Here is a 21,132-nt window from a genome sequence, read left to right on the forward strand (position 1 = left end):
TGCCTTTCTCATCATTCTTATCAAACCAAGTAAGCCAGACTGTTTATTGCTCTCAGGAATTAGTACCATTAGCTAGTTAAGTAGCTTATTCCTTCCTTCAAGGACAGGAAATCCAAATCTCCCTCTTCCTTTGTAAGTGCTCTAGCCATTTAACTGTTGGATAGAAAGGTACAGTAGCTGTAAAAAGACTGTACTAACACCACTATCATTTWCCCAAGAGATCAGACTATGAATCTGAGGTGGAGTTTGGGTACTTCTTACAGACTAGGATCACAYAGTTATATCTTTTAGGAATAGGATATAGGGAGGTAATTCACTGTTAACTGGTTGTGCGGCCAAAGTACTTGCCATTGTATATCCCAATCTGAAAAATTTCACTTTTCCTGTATGTCCCATAGAAAGTGCAGACATCTGAAGGAAAAGGAATCCRAACTAGAACAAAGCTGACCTTCTAGCTGAAAATGTGAACAAAGCACTTTAACACTATGGTTACATTAGGTGGATTTCATGCATGTAAATGAACTTGCACTGCTCATGCAGGACTGAATTTTGTACTTTAGGGAAGGATTATGATTTGATATGCATGAAAAATTCAGGCTTGACTCCCTCCAAGACTACAGTGCCTGTCCTCAGATACATCTGAGATCACCAGTAAATCAAATAATTAGAATGTTAAAGTACTGTATTTAATAAATATGAAGCTGTTAACACAGAATTTATTACCTAATTATATTAAAAAAATTAATGTCATATGTACTATATACATTATATTGCCCTGAAGAAGCTGTTTCATTCTCTTATCTCAAAACATGGTTGATTTACTACCCACTACACTTGAAAGGGTTGAAGGTAGATGATCTTCGCAGATCCATTCCAACCCAAACCACTCTGCCATTCTACGATTCCTTTAGGCAAAACTAAAATACCTTGTTAATTTAATCAAGRTTGTAACAATGGAGTTTTTTAAAAAACAAAAACCTATTGCCATAAAAATTCTAGCTTATGAAGTTATGATGGCCAAGAATCAAGTCCTTTTGTGAGAAAATAATATTTTGTGCTGTCCTCCTGCTGATTCCTTTTTGGACTGTCTTGACTCACAGTTGATCTAGGATTTCAGAGCTACTTCCTTTGTTACCATTTCACAGAAAAAAACATACATGAACTAGCTCAAGATCATATTTCAGTAAGACAGAAGAGACATTCTGTAGTTTTACTATTCACAGATGGATAAAAGCAGTAATTTGGAACAAATAAATAAGAGGTCTTTTGAAATGCTTTCCAAGGATGACCTACATATCTCGTCTGTCCAACTGTTACATCTCAGATACAGCTGTTAGAAAGAACTGAGACAAAACAGATCAGAAAAAAGACAAAAAAAAACAAACCAGCAGGAGAATCACCAAAATGTTTTTTCACAGGTTTACAAAGTTCTTGAGTGATTGGAGTGGACCCTTACACTTACCAGGGAAGATACCTCCTGCTGGAAAAAAAGGACTTTTGTCATATTTAACATTCAAGCAGACAGGTTTCTCAGGATCAGGCAGGACATTTATTGTGATCACAGGACAATGTAAWATGGTCTTGTTGTATGAGGCTTTAAGCTGTAAAGTGTGCTCTCCCCTGTAATATAAAGAAATCATAAAAATGGATGTAAAATCTCTTCTGGAAAAACAATTTTCAACAGGTTTCAAGTCTGAATATTGTACATGAAAGAATGATAAACAATAGCTAGYAAAGCAGCAGTGAGGAGAAGAAAGAAATGGAAGCATTAATGCAATGTTAAGACAACTAAAATAATGAGTTTCAGTTATTTTTAAAATATTAGCTTATTAAATTTAATTTTGTGTTAGTATTTCATTAGTTTGATCATGTTTCATTGCCTGTAAGACACCAGCAACTACAGCTTCAAGTAGAAGCAGACAGTAAAGCAGTAAGCAATTAAAATACCGACGAGCATTCTGCTTTGACAAAAGTTTCCAAAGAGTGAATCCAAGTACCATTCACATCTAGCAAAGTGCACTAGAGGTATATGTCTTCAGTGCTACCAAATAACTATTTTCTTTACCCTATTAAACACTTAAATTTCAAGTTTTCAAACATAACTGGGAATTTAATTGCATAGAGGTATTTAACTTCCTAGCCAGTTCTGATTATGCTATAAATAGCATGATGTCACACCTGTTTCTAAGCTCCAGTAGTAAAYTGGTAACTAATAGTCATCCTTCTTCTATCAAGTCACAGGTATTACAAATACACTGAGCACCACTGACAGCATTTAAAGCAATTTTTTCCCAATGCAAAAGAATATTATGGGTGAAATCCTGAAGAGATGAATGGAAAGAACGAGCACTTATTGCTAGTTTCAAGACAACCTAAAGCCAAAGTCTTGCACAGAAAACTCAGGAATACAGGGAGTGGATAGCAGAATGGTGAATATGAGTAGGATACAGAAATGATGAATTTGAAAAGTCATATGGGACTTAAGTGTGTGAGAGAAGCCATATACATAAAGAAGTGAGCATGAAGAAGCACAACATGAGGAAGCGGGAGCCACAGGACACATCTGCTGGAAACGAGACTTCATCAGTTCAAYTGCAAATAAGAAAAATTAAATGTATCTATTTAAAATTCCTTTGGACATTGTACCTACTCCTTTAAAACAATGTCTAGCATGCAGAAGAAGGGGTGTTTAAACTCCTGGAATGTGTTCCTACTTTAAAAGCATAGTGTCTGGAACTGGCCACCTAAACACTGTACATTTCAAATCTTTTAAGTGGTTTATAATACCACTTCCATTTGGTGCAAGTTGACAATTAGAAGCTGTGGTTTACCATCACCAGAAAAAAAACCACAAATCATAACATTTAGAACAGCAGCTTCTTAGAACAAAAGAAGCAGCTACTGAATTTTATTTAGTTAAGCACTTAATTTTTCTATCTGGCCATCCATCTGCATATAAATAATGTATRTTTGATCTTTGCTCTAGATTAATACTCAGTAGGCACTTTATGAAATCCACCTGGTTTCCACTACTTACCTAGGTGCATGAATACTAAAAACTCCCAGGTTAGCCCTACCAGTGTCATCTGTTTTATGTTGCTGGTTGGAAGGAACAATCTGTCAAAAAAAAAATTATTCTTTCAATGACACAGAAGTAATATCAAGTCTTAGAAGGAAACATTTATCTCATGTGCCTGCATACTACCTGTTGATTTGAGCTGTAGCTAAACTTTTGCACTGCAAATTAGGGAAAGATGTACTGTTATGAAGACAATATTAATGAAGAGTTTTCAAATTCTCTGCCAGTTTTTCAAAACAATCACTTCATCTAAATTAGGATATTTTTCTTCATTAATATGTTCAACACATTAATTTATAAATTATATTTATTAATGGTTTAAATTTATAACATGTATAAATATTATTTAAATTGCTACTGATCTATCATCCATAGCAAATGTTAATCTGAGTACATTTTCAGATCCACATATCTTCTACAAACTATTTAGTCCCTGTCACAGTGTTTCTCCACTCTGCACAGAGATTGCTGGGTAGCAAAAAGTAATTAATTATAGAACCGCAGTAAAAATAACTGGTATCTGTCTGTCTCTTCTCCTTCCCCATTCTAGTCCTGCTGCCAAAAATGTAAGACTGCTAGACAATTTAGTGAAAAATGTTAAGGCAAGTGATAAAGTACAGTACCTTAGCTATCAAAATGCAATGATAATAGTCTAGAACTAATCTCTATACTATAAAAAATGGCATTTAATCAAACACTAATCATGATTACTTCTTGTCACTGTTGTTTTAGGCTAACACCACAAATGGCTTATAAATCTGTTTATCTAGGACATTAACTARCTGTGACTCCTTTGAAGTCAATGGAAAGTCTATGACTGACTTAAAGGTATTCTTGCTGACTCCCACTGTTAGAAAATAATTCCTCTTTAACTCACTAGTGTTCTTCAAGGTGTGTTTTCTATGTGCACGCTATCTTTGCTGCACATTCTTCCCTGGCACCGGAATTCAAATCTTAGGATCGGCAGCACCTTTGAGTCACACTTGCATTTACACATTAAATAGTCCTACCTAAAAATTCCTTGTTAATGTATCAGAAGAATTTATTATTTTTGAAATAGTAGTTTTAGAGTTTGGAAGGCAGGAAAGGAAGCTATGGATACATTCTCAGATACTCTGTAATTAATTCCTCTCCAAGGAGGGAAATCAACTGTAATGCAACAATGTGGTGTAAATTTTTGTCATCTGGACAGTGCTTGGCATTAAATTGCTTTCCCTTTGCTATTTCAGCACAGATTTCAGGAGATTGTCTAGTGTCCACTTACACAAAAACAATGATTTTGGAATACTTGAACTGGGCAATCTTCTTCCAGGATTATTTTCCTTCCCAAATCTCATGTCAGTAATTTAAAAGAATAATACCACTTCAGGAAACAAATGTGAAAGTTGATTCATAATGGATCAGCTATGGGAGCATGAGTTTATCCCTAGCACGTCACTAGAGAAAAGCAATGGCAAAAACCATGTGCTTAATCATTCAAATGAAAAGCAGCATTGCAAAGATACACTAAAAAACCTGCCAAACATTAAAAAAATAATYATAAGAGTATATTCAACTCAATGAAATAGGTCTGTATTTTAGATTAGTGTGTATCACACAACATAAAGTTTTCATTTTTACAGGAACCAGTGCTTTGTGCATTTCCTCTACTGAGCTGCACATAAGAATTCATAGTGTTTATGTTCAGCCATACTCGTTCAGTTTTGGACCTGTAAGATAAAGGATGGAGTACAGGAAATGCATGCTGCAACTGCATAATATCAGGCTTTGGAGACGTAGAGGGTGGAATGCAAAATATAGAAAACATCTTATTTGAAAACTTCCATTCCCAAAACCTTCCARTTTCTTTCAGGAGCCTGTGCATACAACCTATTGGAAATGCCAAGGCAGAGSATGCTGTAATAAACACTTTATAACAATGATCCATCTTGGCTTTCAGAACACTTCCTCCTGGACACATCCCACTCATATAAAGAACGTGGACTCTAAGACATGGTTCTGTCCCACCCTGGAGAAACATATAAAATCTGAAAAGACACTGCCATGCCACCACATCTCTGATCAGGCAGCACTAATGAGCCAAGATTCTATGYTCTCTCAAAACCAATGTAACTAGAATGCACAATGAACTTCAGTTGCTACCATAAAGSCAGTAGCTGGGGCAAACAATCCCAAACTGTGAGCAGGCTTCTATGTAAAGAGAGCCAAAAAAGCGAGAAAATTGTTCAAGATATCAAGAAATCTACTTTAAAAAATCCAGCTGAAAGAAGAAATAATAGCATASTTAAATTGGGCAAAARGTAAGGTTGTGGCACAACTGTGGASRGTTGAGTGAAAGTTCTTGGCTATTSTGTATTCTGAGAAAACTGAGGAACACAAATGCATGACAAGCAGGAACAAAAAGGAAACAAGACTGGCCCTGAATTAAAAAATGTCAWGTCCAGAGGTGGATGAACATATCCTGTATAACAGTCTCTGCTCTGATAGATAGGAATGATTTACACCTTGACTTTTCCTTTTTTGCTCAAAGCCAAGAACAAAAATTTTAATGAATGGAGTATTCTGTCAAAATCCTTCCTTTGTACAGACCAATGTGAAATTTATYTGACATTCATACCTCACTTACGGAAAAGACAGTAACCACTTAAATTTGGGCTAAGTCTGCATCCTCATTATTTGGATTTAATTTATTCTGTCAATGCTTTTCACAGGATAATCAAGCAGGGATCAAACCTGCTGAYCAGCTTTACCTACAGACCAGTAAGYCATRCATTCAAAATCAAAGAATCACAGATAAAAATTATTTGGTTGCTAGTTGAGACTGTATCATCATCATTACTATCGTTTAGTAAATTACCTCTTATAACATGGGGGATGGGGTGGTGTGATATGCATGTAAAATTTGGAAAACAGTTCAGTAGAGGATTTGCAATGTATTMAAATTATCCTTGGACACTGCCTCATCAGAATTTTATTATATATTTGTGGTTGCTGTCCTGGGACCTGTTTACGTTATTTGTTCACAATGCTCTTACAATAGATTAATTATTCTTTTGTGCCCTTATGTATTTTATTAACTTYTAAAAAATGTCCTGAATATGAAGAYAATGTAGACATGACAACAAAGTTCATGTTAAGCAAAGTTCACCTAATAAGGCCTATGCTTACCTTTAAGTGGTTACCCTTTATAAGGCTGATTTTCACATTAGGTTCAGGAGTTGGATTTCCACACTGATCACACAACTGAACAATAAGAGGCCTCTGCAATTCTCTACCATTAATCACTGCAATAGGCTGGAAGAGATACAAATACATGATACTATTAAATTCTATGTATCTTGGACATCCACAGCAGTTCAGGAAGCCCCAGAGCGATGTTGTCCACCTTTTCCATACAACTTGTTTCCCAAAACAGCTAGACTATGATCAAATTGTATGCACGAACATATTTCTGGAGTTCATTAATATTCTCTTGCTAGAATAAAATGCACTACTTGAATTGAATGGCATGGGTTACTCATGTTGATRTAACTAAAAGGAAGGACATGATTCTGAAGGGGCTTATCAGTATCCTTGTTTTAGGAAGAGCTATGGCCTAAAACTTACTTTCTGATATRCTTAAAAGAGCTGTCTAGAGAACAAAAAGAGTTATGTCATTCCCTGAACCTCTTGTTTCCTTTTCTTCAGTAACTTCCTTCTCCATTTTCCCAAAACAACAATCTTAATTTCTGTCTTCTGTTCAAAGATATTATTTTCTTTCTTCTGCTTTCAGTTTTCTATTCTGGTTTCTGCTGTAAGTTAGGAACTATTATTCGAATAGCCAAAGTAAACACTGAAAAATAATTTCARAACCCAAGGCAAATGTATGGCACCAAAAGTCTCCAGCCATTTCCTTTAAGTCCTGTATTCTGTTCTATTTAAGTGTTTACTTTCTGACARTAAACATTTGTAAACCGAACTAAGTTTGGGACTGCCATCCCGCATCCTGAACATCAAAAAAGCCCCCCAGGAGATGAAGGAAAGAGGAGCTGCCAGCCATTGCTACCATTAAGGACTKTATCTTTGGAAAACAGCAGTGAAAGTTGAGTGTCAGAATCCAGCCCACAGTAAAATTACTGCACAAAAGTTAACACTATCTTTAGAAAGATAAATGGGACAGAATTAACAGTTTACAATATTTCAGGGAGTAAACATACACATATGAGTTACACTACTCCAAAATAAGTTTACTTWAAAAAACCTAATATAGTTAGCTATTGCAGGAAAAATGGAAATAAAATACCTGACTAGAGACCATGCTGCTTTTTYTTCAAACCAGAATTTTCAGCTTACCTTTTCTACCTCTGGCCAATCTACAATCTGCAGTTTAGCTGGGGATCCTGCTACTAAATTCACTCTGATAAAGTCAGAAAATTCACGCCAAGCGAAGCACAATTCCTTGCTTCCAAGTAAACAGGGTTTATACCGAATACCTTTCACTTTCATTGTTTGAGTACTTTCCTATAGAGAAACACAGAGAAGATTTTATCAAGAACAAATRAAGGGAAGTAAAATTCATAAATATTTTTCATTACAGTATTTAGTATATGTGCTATCTGGACACTATTTGGTGTTTTTACTGTGAGACACTGGACTAAAAATTAAACCACAAGTTCTATTCCTCCTGTTAAATTTAAATGAACTTCATGAATAAGAAGTGACCCACTTCAAACTCAAGAATTTCTCAGAAACCTGTATTTCAGGTTATATCCAGCATATTTTAAAAGGTATAGACTAGGCTATTGTAGAAGGTTTTTCAAAAGATCTTAAAATCAACTGTACCAACATAAATAAAAGATGCAAGGAAAGACTAAAAGCAAGATAGAAGAAAACATATGTAACAATGGACTGGAAACAAGGCAAACCCAACTCAAGCACGAAGTGGACTGGCCTCCACATTGCATAGCTGCAGCAGTGATAAGGTTTTTAACAGATGCTGCTGTGCTCCTTAGAACAGGATCATACAATTTTAATGCTTTAAGCCTCTAATGACASAGCTTACCAACTAGTGTTGGTTACTTTTCCACAATTTTGGTTCAATTCTGTGTAACAGAATGAAGACAATTACCACACAAATGCCACAAAGAAATAAACTATATGACATCTTATAAATACCTGCCAAGTTACTTTCAAATTTGATTTATCAAGTCCAGGCCCAGAAACTCCTAGGGAATTTACACATGTAGATGGCACTGTCTGAACCTGATTTCCAAACTGATCTGTAATCATTACATCTGTTAAAAAAGATGATGATGATTAAAATGATTAYCAGGATGATTACCTCAGCAGCTGCTTTAATGAAACATTATACAACATATGGAATATAAACATACACAACAGAGACACAATATAGAGAAAATTTACATAASTATCACTAAATCACAGACAGGCTGAGGTTGGAAGGTATTTCTGGGTGTCACATAGTTCAAAACCCCTGATGAAGTAAGACACCCTTGAGCCATTTGMAGACAGGCAACCTCAGAGATCCYGAAGGASGGGGACTCCACAAACTCTGGGYAATCTGTGCCAGCGCTCAGTCACCCTTGCAGTGAAAAACTGTTTCCTGATGYTCAGGGAGAACATCCTGTATTTCAGTTGGTGTCCATTACCTCTATATTACACATCTAGAAAAAGCCTGGCTCCAGSTTCTTTACACTCCCTTCAGGTTTTTATATGCATTGGTAAAAACCTCCAATCTTGCGGGTATAAAYCAAATGTACCTATGTAGTTATATCACGTATTTGTGCTTCCCACTCTTTGGAATTAAAAGATTATTTCTTACTATATAGTTAAAAGAAAAAGAAATCTTAAAATTGATCCCTAACACACCTTTCTCTTAGGGTAATCTTAAAATGTGTCACTTTGAAGWCCCTGCCTTCACAAAAGTCTGAATGCTCTTATAGCCTTTCAGATTTCAGAATACAACAAACAAAACAAAAACCTGCAAACAATTCGAACTCAGTGTGATGGATGTCCCAATGTGCAAACTAAGAGGCAAATTTTATTAGATACTAACTCCAGAATTGCAAAATTCCAATTAAAGAAATCTGATCATCTTTCTGTGAATGAGAATGCAAACCTGTTTTTTAGATTAAGGTTGTTGAAGGTAATTTTCTCTTGATGACATCTATATATATAACAGTCTTAAAAAATTGATAAGAAAAAGAAAGGTATCTTAGAAAAAAATGAAAAATAGACAAACACTCACCGATTTCACTTTGCAGTTCTTCACCCATCTGCAGTGTGTTTGATCCTTTTAGTTTACATTTAATGTGTTTGGGTTCATCAGGAACTGGTCTGAGTTAGACATGAAAATTGACTTATTTCTCTCTTATTTTATCAAGGTAAACATAACATAATAGCAGGCATGATGAATATCTTATAGAATCTTAATGCTTGTTAATGTAACATATATTGGTTTTGTACTGCAGACTGTGAAATGACTAATTGCTGCATATTTACCCCTGCCATCAGAGTGCTCTGAATTAGTTAATTTTAACCTGTTAAAATCACATGGAATACACTAAAGTAATAGTAGAATCAGATTCATCTAAATAAACTTTATAAAGATACAAGTAGGGCTAACTGCTTAGACTCACTAAGAGTGATACACAGATAATTTTCAAGTTTAATTTACAGCTTGCCAGTTTTACTGAGGAATCAAATGAGAACTAACTTTGCAGTGATACTTTCTCTTCAGTAACCTGTGACCTCACTCTTGAGTAAAAGTAGTTATTCTGAAATCTAATGTTTACTGTAAGTTTACAAAGACAACAATAATCTTCTTCAGTGTATGTATATTTACACTGTGTAAGTGATTACAGGTCTGGATGCAAACAGATCAYGATGGAGTCTTTCACACAGGTAATGTTCTCACATGTTACACATTTGCACAAACCCTTCCCACCTCTCAAGCTACATTCTCCTATTAATTTAGCAACCACTTTCATTGTATCAACTTCYGTAGAAAGACTTAGTTTTACCCCAAAGTAATGACATCTACAATGCTATGCCAACAACAATTAATCAATAAAGTACTACAAATTAACAAACCTGACTGTGAATGCACTCTCCAAAGATACATGCTCATCAAGGTAAGTAATTAGACAGTAACGTACATCTTTCACTGAGGTTGGTACTTTTATATCAGGTAATAATCCCTGCATCAACAACTCTCTGTCAATTTTAGGCGTCCAGTTAACCTAAAATTAAAATTTCATAAATTAATCAAAAGCTAAATTATAAATGATGAGCTACACATTACATCTCATARCCATTCTAATAACATACAGGTAATAGCAGTGTCAATGGAAAGCCTGTACATTTCTCAGCAATAAGAAATGCTATCTACTGAAATACAATCAATTACTGGAAAAAAAAACCCAAGCATATCAAAACGTACATTAGGTTTCCCTCACTGAACTTGAATTAGGAAAGATCCAATTCTGCTAAAAAAGTGTGACATATTTGGTGAATCTCTAYGCTTGTCTTAGGCTCCACATATGTACACAGATGGGATAAGACAGGCAAGCAAGCAYTGATGAGGAACATGCCTATTCAAAGCTGCTAGATGTTGGGAAGGCCCCAGATCTSAGGAACCATAACTATGTCATAATTATTTTACATGTTTAGAAGYACTAGAAATACTAACCTGCTTTTCATAATACTACCCTGAAGCACTACTTAATATTTAATTAAAAGTATTTTTAAAATCATTAAGAGGAGAGTTAAGTTCCCATGTTTAATAATAAAGTTTTGGGAATATTATTTCTTAGTCTGAGGTCTATGAATTTTAAGGGAATCAGCTTTGTGTCTCTCTCCCTATTACGCTGCTGTTTACTCCAAAGTACTTGCCTTGATTTTTTCTGCAGCAGCTGCAGTTATGGGTATTTCTCTTTCAGCTTCATCGTACATCTGAAATATAAGCTTATTCATGGTACTGCCAGCAACACAAYTGATTTCATCCTGATGTTTAATTTGAAGAGCTTGTTGTCCATTCATACTTAAGACCTGTAGTCTTGCAACATGACTGCTAGGCAGAAGTTTTATAATCTTTTCCACTGGTGGCACTTCTTTGCAATTCTACACATGGGTGAAAAATAAAAGACATATAATTAAGATATTGAATTTAGATATGCATACACATAACTCTGTAATAGCATATGGCACTGGTCTGGATTCAGCTGCAACCAGGTGTCCAAACATGAAATCAGCTTGACTTGTCAAAAGTAAATCAAAAGGATATACTAATATAATTACAACTTTTAACAAATATGAGAATTGGCAATACCGGTCTAGATTTTTTTCTATTCCAGAAGTACTACATTATACAATTTATAAAATACTTTAAAAGAGGAATCATAAGTATATTTTCAYATAGTTCACCTTGCATGTTAGTATGTAATCACACATTTTTCCAGRGTAAAACACAGGTTTTGTTTACTCYGGCAGCGTGACTCTCCTGACTACTGGAGAACTGCAATGTTCAATAGCATTAAAAAAACCTCATACTACATGAACTTTGAAACTGAAAAGCTACAAAAAACCCATTGATTGTTATACCTATTCTTACACTAAATATTTATGCAATGAAGGCAATTTGTCAAAACAATCCAGGAACTGAAAAGGGGAAGAAAAATCCCAGAAATTGTACACATTTCTGAAACACCTCAGGATTTAAAGAAATAGAGTAAGAGGTGAAGAAAAAAATGGAAAAACTCTTTGCCTTTTTATGATTTTCTAGAGATAAAAAAGCGTAGCCACCAGATTACCAAGTTTATAATACCTAAACCAGTAACTTCTGGGAGCTAAGTTTATTCATAAAAGATGTTAGCAAGACAGCACAATAAACTGTTTGCAATCTTTTTTTCATCCAAACAGTCCAAGCAGTACTTACAAGTACTTCAATCCTTGCCTTCAGCATCTGGTCTTTCTGGATATTCTGTACATGTATAACTGGACCAGTTAAAATGTTTGTTCCCCCATTACTGCARTCCACAGAATACACAGGAAGGTCTGAAGCACCTAAAAACTATTTAAAATATAATATTAAACATCCAGTTTCTTTTRAAGAACTACCATGATTAATTCAGAAATTATTATTTACGTAAGTCCAAATATATATATATAATTACATAAAGAAAGAATTAATATATTTYAGTTTTCCAACAACTGTAAGACCAACACCTGTATTTTTCTGCAGGTGATAAGAGATGTATGGGAGAAAGGAGTAAGTTACAGAAATAAAATATATGATCTATTCACTTGTTTTTTAATAACACACAATAATTAGTCTTCTGCCATTATGAAATAAATTCAATTAACTTGCAAAGCAAACTTCCTTTTCATTAATTTTATAAATACCACACATTAAGCAAATTTGAACACGGAAGTTCAACATGCCATCATATCACCACATGTAGACCCAGTCTACAGGAAGAGAGTGTACACACAAAGTGCAAATGGAATACAGACTATTTTGCATTAAAAACATTTCTAAATATTCTTGCTGGATTTGACTAGAATAGGAAAAGTCACTTTCTTGAGTTAAAAAAAAGGGTCTAAAGAGCAAGTTTTTTTACTTCCTAAAGACACATGTGCATTCCCCTCTGATCTTAGGCTAGTGCTTATGATAATACTCTTGTACTATTTTTAGGCACTAAACTTGAATTTTCAACTTCAAAAAGTATCAAAMGTAAGCTGTATGGAGTTACTTTTCTGAACAAATTTTAGCACTGCAGATGACAAATACGGCCTAAAAGACCTTAAAATTCAATCTACATGTTCTGACTTCCATTTCTTAGGCTAGGTTCCACTGATTCTAAACCTTACTGAATGACTCAAGTAAGARAGTCACAGTTATGGCTAGCAAGCTGTAGAAACTTCAAAAGCATTGCTAATGATATTAAATTCTACACAAATTCCAAAACAGACTATTTTTCCAGCCCTTTAAAAAGCAATAATCACATCCTTATGGCACATAGTGAAAAGCAGTTTACCTTACAATGAACAATCAAATCTGGCTGTGCCGTTATATTTCCTGATTCATCAACTACTTCAACCTGAAAGGGAAAAGCTGTACCATTTTCAATCTTCAGAATTTCTGAATCTGGTTTGACTTTCAACTGATGAGGAGGGCCTGTAAAAAATGCATAATCACAAAACAATAATTATATTTTAGATAACTTTTGAGACACTGAATTTCAGTTTTTGCTATCTCAAACGGTTTTTTAAAGTTAAGCTATCAAGATACGGGTGGTAACAACCCATTTCACACACAATTCAGCTATATTGGCTTGTATTGAAAAGTTCTGCACACATTTTGTCCACCAGTACATACCACCTGCCAATCTTTTGATTTAATGCATCAAAAAAACAGTTAGATAAAAATGTCGGAATTCAGCATATACAAGGTGTAAACACCTGACATGGTTCTGTTTACATACTACATGGATTTCTGTTTATCARAAAGAAACTTGGAGCTTTCTTCTGACATGTTAAATCCAAAAATATTAATGTTGAGWTATCTAATTAATTGCCAAAGCTATCACAGCTACGATCTGCATGAAAAGAGATGGAAAAGAAAATTCTGTTGTTATTATCTCAATAATAAAGTGAAGCTATTCAAGTAAGACTATCCCCTGGAACAGATAATTATTTTATCAGTTTTTAACAACAGAAGGATGTAGCAGATTACTGCTAAAAGACATGCTCTGAAGGAACAAAGATGGCAATTTTTCAGAAGCATATTTATGCATGATTCATTAAAACTTCTATTTCAAACTCACTGGTTGAAGAATGAGGCWGAAATAGCTTTTATTCATTCCTTCATCAAAAAACAGCTTTCAAAGCCAAGGATATAACTCCAGTGAGAAGAAAGAGGTAGTGAAGCACCTTTACATTGTCAAAAGCAAAATGAAGGATGAAGCTACCTTCAGCCCACAGTAAATGACAGCAACATGCAACAGTCTGTTTTAAGTGCAATCATTTCACYGTTTTCTACATAAAACCTTAACTCCTCAAAAGATAAAGAATAATGGAATAAACTGTGCATTGTTCATCTAACAAAGCTGTACACAATTTGTCTGCAAAATGAGATGGGGAAGACTGAAATTTGGTAATCTGGGGGGCCMAAATTTAAACAGCCTTCAAACAATACCTTTTATGCTAAATCCAGAAAAAAAAAGGGAACAAGGGATAACAGATCTCACGTAAGGGAATCCTCATTATCACGATATCCACAAAACAAAATTCTGGTAAGGGCAGTGTCCTTACAGACCTCTATGTTCCTCTCTTTCATTATGATATATTCAACATGTAATATTAAAACTTCAGACACAATTCAGTTGCCAAAGCATCCCCCTTTGCTGGGGTAAGAAACTGAATGAGCACTTATTCATCTACAAGATGTTTTCTGAAGGGAAAACATGTCAGTGTAGATTAGTACAGGTTAAAGGCCTTAATGCTGAAGAAAAATGGGAATAAATTAATTCATTCAATGGTGCTAGAATAGAAAAAGATTTGAAGTAATTAACAAGAGAAAAATGCATCTCAAGTAAGCAGACAAAAATTTCAACTCTTAGAATAGGTAAGGTTGAACTATGAGTATGATGATATTCCTACCAAGAATGACATGCTCATGGCTTTATTTTGTTTCTAGTCATCACCTGGATCCTTTTTTGTGCCTCACTAAATATTTTACCTACTCAGGAGAAGTATTTAATTTTTAGTGTCCGAATAAAATTCAACAGAATTTTGTTAAATATTTTAAGGATACTTACCAGGCTGCAATCTTATTTTAATGACTTGTGTATCTTCTTTCAAACCAGGGAGAGTAATCTTCAGATTAAAGTTCTAATRAAAAGAATATTTTAAATATAACCTTAAACAAAAACATATAGTAGTCTCATGTAATCATATCAATTTGTATATATATTCATTTCAGAAGTCTCTAGAGATTYTCTTGCACTGCTACAAAACATCATGATTTTTTCCCCTGTACTGTCTTTTCCATGTTATTATAACCAGAGACATTCATACAGGATTTGTAAGTTAAACTACATGGTTCTGAAACTRTGAAAAGCAGCTATCATAACTTACGGTTTCCTGATTAGAGGCTGTTTTAATGGGGAAAAATATAGCAGGTAAAAAAAAAAAACTGTTTTAAAGAAAGGGTCTGCAAGTTCTGTGTTTGTTATTCCTCAACAAAGCAYCACTACTACCTGATCAAAGCTGTRAAAAAAAKAACTGCTGYAAACTGCATYGCTAAAAYAAATTTCCACATTAAAATCAGAGACTGAAAAATAAGGAAGTAAYACCCCTTCTTTTTAATTACTGTGGTACGATATTATTCCTGTACTGCAAATTCCTTAAATGATTCTTGGCCCTGCCCCTCACCAAATTTCTATCTTTCTACAGCCCAGCACTTTTGCTACTATACATTTTATAACTCATAATCCATCCCTTCTTATATCATTATTCTTGCCTTTCACYTTAAATTCTGAACTTTGCCTACAAAATTTACTACAAAATTGACTACTACATCAAACACCCTTTACCTTTTAATAAGCAGGCATATGCTCTCCTCCTTACACATCTTTCCACYAGCAACATTACTTGCTTTTTTCTAAGCAACAATATCAACAGTACAATGAGATAACTAGGAGCTGAGGTAGTTGAAGGTCTGTCTTTACTATGCTAGACTATGAGACTACACGAAAGGATAGGGACCTGKCTAGAATACTGTGTAAATACGCCATATAAATAATTTTTAATTAGTTTTTTTTTTTTTAATCTTTAAACCTGTATTTATCAGAAGCATTAAGATCTCTTTTATGAAAGAAATCTTTTTAGCATGTATAGTTTTTAGCATGTACATGTTTTGSTTTTTGCAGCAAAGTAGCAGCTTGATAAGGTGCTGAGTCCATCAGTAACAGGCTGGATTTGGATGACATGTTCACTACTGAAATGCAACCAGAATTGTGGAGACATTTACAGAAGCTTAAGCAGACATGCATATTAGCTATTACTACTCATCATCTCAACTAAGCATGGAAGATTTCAGTGTTCCCATCATCTTTCAGTGCAGAAGTCACCAGGATGATACAGCAGATGATTTTGCTTAAACCAATCTCAGCACCAGTTCAAACTAAGACAGCTGATTTAACATGCTTGGTACCCTCTACCACACACCTAAGTGCTGCTCAGCCTATGTGTTCCAGCTGCAGTGCCATCAACTGACAGAGCGCGGGTATGGGAAATATAAATTGCTCCAGGTAGTGGTCAAAGAGACAATTTGAAAAGATCCCAAACAATACCTGTAGTCATTACTGTAGACCAAACTTAACTAATACTATGTGACAATTCATTTTACACAAAAATTATTTCCTCTGCGTCTTTTTTTTTTTTAATGTTACTTCAAGTTTAAATTTATTAACCTACCTTGCCCTGGCAACTATTTACACAGCCTTTAGCAGTAACACCCTTAATGACACACTTTGCTGCCATGGATATGTCATCATGCTTCAATGTCAATCCACTAGAAAATGTATAGAAAACACAGGAGAATAATTTAAAAAGCAGACACAGTGTTTTAATATACAAGATACTATACAAGATATTCTTATGAAAATAAAAGCAAAAGTGACAGTTAATTTATGTGAAAAATTCCCAATGTATCATCCAGATAAACCCTAAAGTATTATTGTCACATGAAGAGAGCAAAACCAAAAAAGGCTGAATTACCTAGCTTCCAGWATTGGTCTAATGCGATTTGTCAAGCGTGTTGCATGACCAAATTCGTCCTGCAATTCCAAAGGAATATTAAAAGGCACTCCAATTCGRAAAGGAAGCTCCAAGAGACCCACCAAAAATTTTTCTGGCTTACCCTCTAAAAGAAAAGAATAATACATTTTTAGAAAGAATTATGAGCACTCCTTGGCTTTTTCTTTATTAAGCCTGCAATTACGTCAAGATGCAAAGTAAACAGGCTGTTCAGAATACTGTTATAAGCAAAGTTATGGTTTATTGGTTGACATTCTTTTAACTTACACTAAAATAAAAACAACAATTAAAATACAACAACAGTACAGTACAAGAAACATAGCAGGACAGTCAAAACTCTCAAAGTATTCAATACACCAACACAGCACCTGAAAGTGAACAAGTTCTGTGTGGATGGACAGCTTTTCTTAAACATTTAATTGCTTTAATTCTGGTAAAATAAATCATTCATGCAATAGAGGACTTTTGTTCTACAACTACCCCAAATTTGAGAGATAAAGATGTGCAGTAATGAGTATTAGAAAAATAAAWGTGAGTGTATCTTTCCTGTGAAATCTGGCCCCATTAGACTGCTYCCTATTAGGCAGTAACAAACAAGACCAAACAGTGGTAATTACTGGGAGGATGTAAATCAAAAATCATGTTTTGTGGAATCGAACTCTTGACCAAGGGGCCTTTGAAAAAAGAAGCAACACACTGCTGAGCTAAATGGTAARTAAATCAATTTTTTGACTCAAATTAACAACTACTTTCAAAAGTAGGTGTGTCATTATCAGGGAGCTTCCTTGGCACAAGAGATGATAGATATTGGCCAAAAATTAGTTGCTGGTTGCAAGAAGAAAAAAGACTTCCACCTTACAGGGTCACCACTTCTTTTCTCATTATAAGTGACTAATAAAACTGTAAAATTATTTGAGAAAACAAGAGTAAAATAACTTCAGCATTTATACTACTCACTAAAGTGAGTAACTACCAAAAGAATATGTCTGTACTAAAACCACAAGCCTTGTAGATTGACTTAGGAAGTTCACTTGTAACAAGAGTTTATAGTGATTTTTACCTTACCAAGAAGAWCTGTAAACACTAAGTGACAAACTTGCTATTGGAGAAATAGAATAATATGTTTCTCAGCCAAAAATGCTATTTCTGTTTAGACTGTTATTTTTTTTCATTTTTAGAATCTACATACATAAAAGGTAACAAAAATGTTAATATTTTGGAATAATGAGTGTGAATCTTTACGGCTGCCGCTGAGACAATACAAAACACAATTGCAAAAATTAAGACTTTAAATTTTTACTTTTAAAAGCTGACAATGAAAAGATACTGAATTATTTTCTGATTAAATAAAAAAGCAGCAATASATAGCTGAAGTTGCTTTTGGTATTCCTTACATGAAAAGTACCAAACTATCTAAACAGATTTTTTTAAATTCTTATTCCATTCCAAGGAGATTTATTCATTTCAATTGTTATAGCCAAAGGAATCTTTAACTGAATGCCACCATACTGGGGAAAGCCACACCACTATTGAAAAGTACTAAGATCCTCTTTTTACTTTGATAAAGAGATAAAAGAGCAGACAAGGTTCACTTTTGTTCAGAGAATGAGATTTTCTTTTCTTTTCTTGGAACTTCATATAATTATTTTGAGCTTTCAATGGCATGTTTTCAGACATATGTTCAAATAACTACTCTTTTCAAGTAATGCCAAACAGGTTTTTTTTCCTGTATTATCATACAAGGATATCTCTTTCTACTCTGCCAAGCAAAAGCTTTTAGAACAATATGGTACATTCAAAGAAGTCTTTCCTGCCTCAAGAGTTTGCATTCAAARCCTCATTTTGTAGAAAAATGGGAGGCTACAGAAACACTGACTTCTTGATCCTCTAAAAACAGATGTTGCCTGTACCTCCAGAAATTGTGACAAAAATACCCATTTTACTATTAAATGTGAAGAAATTAGGCTTTTTTTATATTTCTTCCTTCCTGTCTCCTTTGTAGATAAAGTTCACAGAATGGCTGAGGTCAGAAGCATTTTCTGGAGGTCATCTTATGCAAATGTCCCTGGCTGAAGTGGGGCTACCTAGAGTCAATTGCCCAGGAACATGTTCTGGCATCTTTTAAATACCCCCAAGAAAGAAGACTGCACGAATTCTTGGACAGCTTGTGCCAGCACTGTGTCATTTTACCATGAAAAAAACCTGCTTCCTGATGTTTGAAGAGAACCTATGTTTCAGCGTGTGCCCACTGCCTCTGGTCTTGTCACTGGAAAGAGCCTGGCTCMATCTTCTTTAAAGTCCCTTCAGTTATTTATAGACATTGATAAGATCATTGGCTTGTGTTTACCTGCTGCCAACCAGGACTCCCAGATCCTTTTCTGCAAAGCTGGTTTCCACTTGGGTGGCAGCTTGGGGTTGTCCTTCTGCAGGTGCAAGGTTTTTGCACTTCACACTTTTGCACTTCACACTGCAGTTCATAAGGCTCCTGACAGCCGATTTCTGCAGCATGTTGAGGTCCCTCTCAATGGCAGCAAACTCTCRGGTTTATCAGCCACTTGCCAGTTTTTTGTCACCAGCAAACTTGCTGAAGATACATTGTATCATCCAGATCATTMATGAAGATATTAAGCAGGATCATGCCCTGTATTGACCCCTGTAGTAACCACTACTTGCTGCCCTTCAACCAAACTTAGTGCCACAGGTCACCACTCTTGGGGTTCAATTGTTCTAATGTTTGTTAACTCACCTCAGTCTGCTCATCCAGCCTGAAATTCATCAGCTCCTCTGTGAGGATCTTACYGAGGATCTTGCTAGGCAGACAACATCTACTGCTCACCCTGCATCTACCAAGCTAGTCCTTTCACCATAGAAGGTGAATCCATGCTAACTACTGATGATCTTGTCCTTCATGTACCTGGAAATGGTTTTCATGATTAGTTGCTCCATCACCCTCCCAGGGCTTAAGATGAAGCTGACTGGAAAGTAGCTCTGTGTGTCCTCCCTGCACATTTTCTAGATGGGAGTGGCGCTTTTCTCAAAACATCAGGCAGTTCTCTCAATTGCCATGATTATTCAAAAAGTTTGAGTGGCCTCATAAGGGTATCAGCCAGCTTTCAGCCTCATGAGTGCATTCCAGCATGGCCCATGTAATTATACGTCACCAGTCTCCTTAGGTATTTCCTGGCCTAATCCTCTTCCACCAAGGGTGTATCTTCCTTGCCCCAGACCTTTTACCTTTGGGGCCTGGGATTCCTGAGTAAATACTAAGGCAAAGATTATTTCAGCATCCTTTCCTACATCCTGTGCTCCCTGCCTCACTCAACAGGGGCCCCATGTTTTATTTCAGCCATCCTTTTGTCCTGTGTATTTGAAGAAGCCCATCTTGTTGGCTTTGGTATCACTTGCCAGTGATTCCATTTTCATTTCCAACTGGACTCTGGCTTTCCAAACTCCATCCCTGCATGCTTGGGTAATGTCTCTGYATTCCTTCCTGGTTACCTGTTCCCATTCCCACCTTCTGTGTATTTGWGTTGAGTACTGCCAGTAGCTCCTTGTTAATCCATGCAAGCCACCAGGCATTTTTGTCTGACTTAATATCCATTGGGATGAACCAGACTTGAGCTTAGAMGTGACCTGAGAATATTAACAAACTTGTTTGGGCCCCCTGTCTGTCCAGGGCCTCCTTCCATAGAACTCTATCAGACAAATCTTAGAAGAGACCGAAGTCTTCTCCTGAAGCCCAGGTTGTGAGCTTCCTCTTTGCTCTTCTTGTTTCAACCTTTCTGGATTCCTCTGCCCTTAAGGACTACCTCCCAAGGGCTACCTTCAGGACTACCTCCGTAAAACAACTCCTTAACAGGCCAAAGTCTGCCTTCTGGAAGTCCAAGGTGACAGCTCTGCTAACCCTTCTCCTTACTTTTTCAAGAACAGTAAACTATCATTTAGTAGTCAATRGGCTCAAGATAGCCTCTGACCACCCACCAGTCCTTCTYTGTTCACAAACAGCAAGTCCAGTGGGGTGCCTTCCCTACTGGGCTCCCTCACCAGCTGTGTCAGGAAGTTCTTTTCCACACACTCCAGGAACCTCCTAGACCATTTCCTSTCTGCTGTGTTATAGTTCCAGCAGGTACATGTTAAGATGAAATCCCCACAAGAACAGGGACTAGTGATTGGGACACTTCTCCCAGCTGTTTATGTAWTTAATCTGCCTCTGCATCCTGGTTGGGTGGTCT

The 21,132-nt window shown here is 35.6% G+C and overlaps 1 protein-coding gene across 3 annotated transcripts in view; it reads right to left on the minus strand.

The window, feature by feature from the left end:
* SMCHD1 (structural maintenance of chromosomes flexible hinge domain containing 1) overlaps positions 1 to 21,132 on the minus strand; it is a 71,457-nt gene that overhangs the window by 20,197 nt on the left and 30,128 nt on the right. For all 3 annotated transcript variants that reach the window (XM_057364906.1, XM_057364908.1, XM_057364907.1), the window contains exons 20-32: positions 16,862 to 17,006; positions 16,559 to 16,655; positions 14,899 to 14,971; positions 13,117 to 13,256; positions 12,015 to 12,149; positions 10,973 to 11,200; positions 10,172 to 10,320; positions 9,327 to 9,415; positions 8,234 to 8,352; positions 7,412 to 7,579; positions 6,248 to 6,373; positions 3,038 to 3,117; positions 1,463 to 1,620 (exon numbers count right to left, since the gene is read on the minus strand). In XM_057364906.1, coding sequence (XP_057220889.1) covers positions 1,463 to 1,620; positions 3,038 to 3,117; positions 6,248 to 6,373; positions 7,412 to 7,579; positions 8,234 to 8,352; positions 9,327 to 9,415; positions 10,172 to 10,320; positions 10,973 to 11,200; positions 12,015 to 12,149; positions 13,117 to 13,256; positions 14,899 to 14,971; positions 16,559 to 16,655; positions 16,862 to 17,006 — 1,707 coding nt within the window. The remainder of the gene's footprint in view (positions 1 to 1,462; positions 1,621 to 3,037; positions 3,118 to 6,247; positions 6,374 to 7,411; positions 7,580 to 8,233; positions 8,353 to 9,326; positions 9,416 to 10,171; positions 10,321 to 10,972; positions 11,201 to 12,014; positions 12,150 to 13,116; positions 13,257 to 14,898; positions 14,972 to 16,558; positions 16,656 to 16,861; positions 17,007 to 21,132) is intronic.

The sequence above is a fragment of the Malurus melanocephalus genome, unplaced genomic scaffold (assembly GCF_030028575.1).
Source record: "Malurus melanocephalus ecotype Western Australia unplaced genomic scaffold, MMel_1.1 scaffold_44, whole genome shotgun sequence".
NCBI lineage: Eukaryota > Metazoa > Chordata > Aves > Passeriformes > Maluridae > Malurus > Malurus melanocephalus.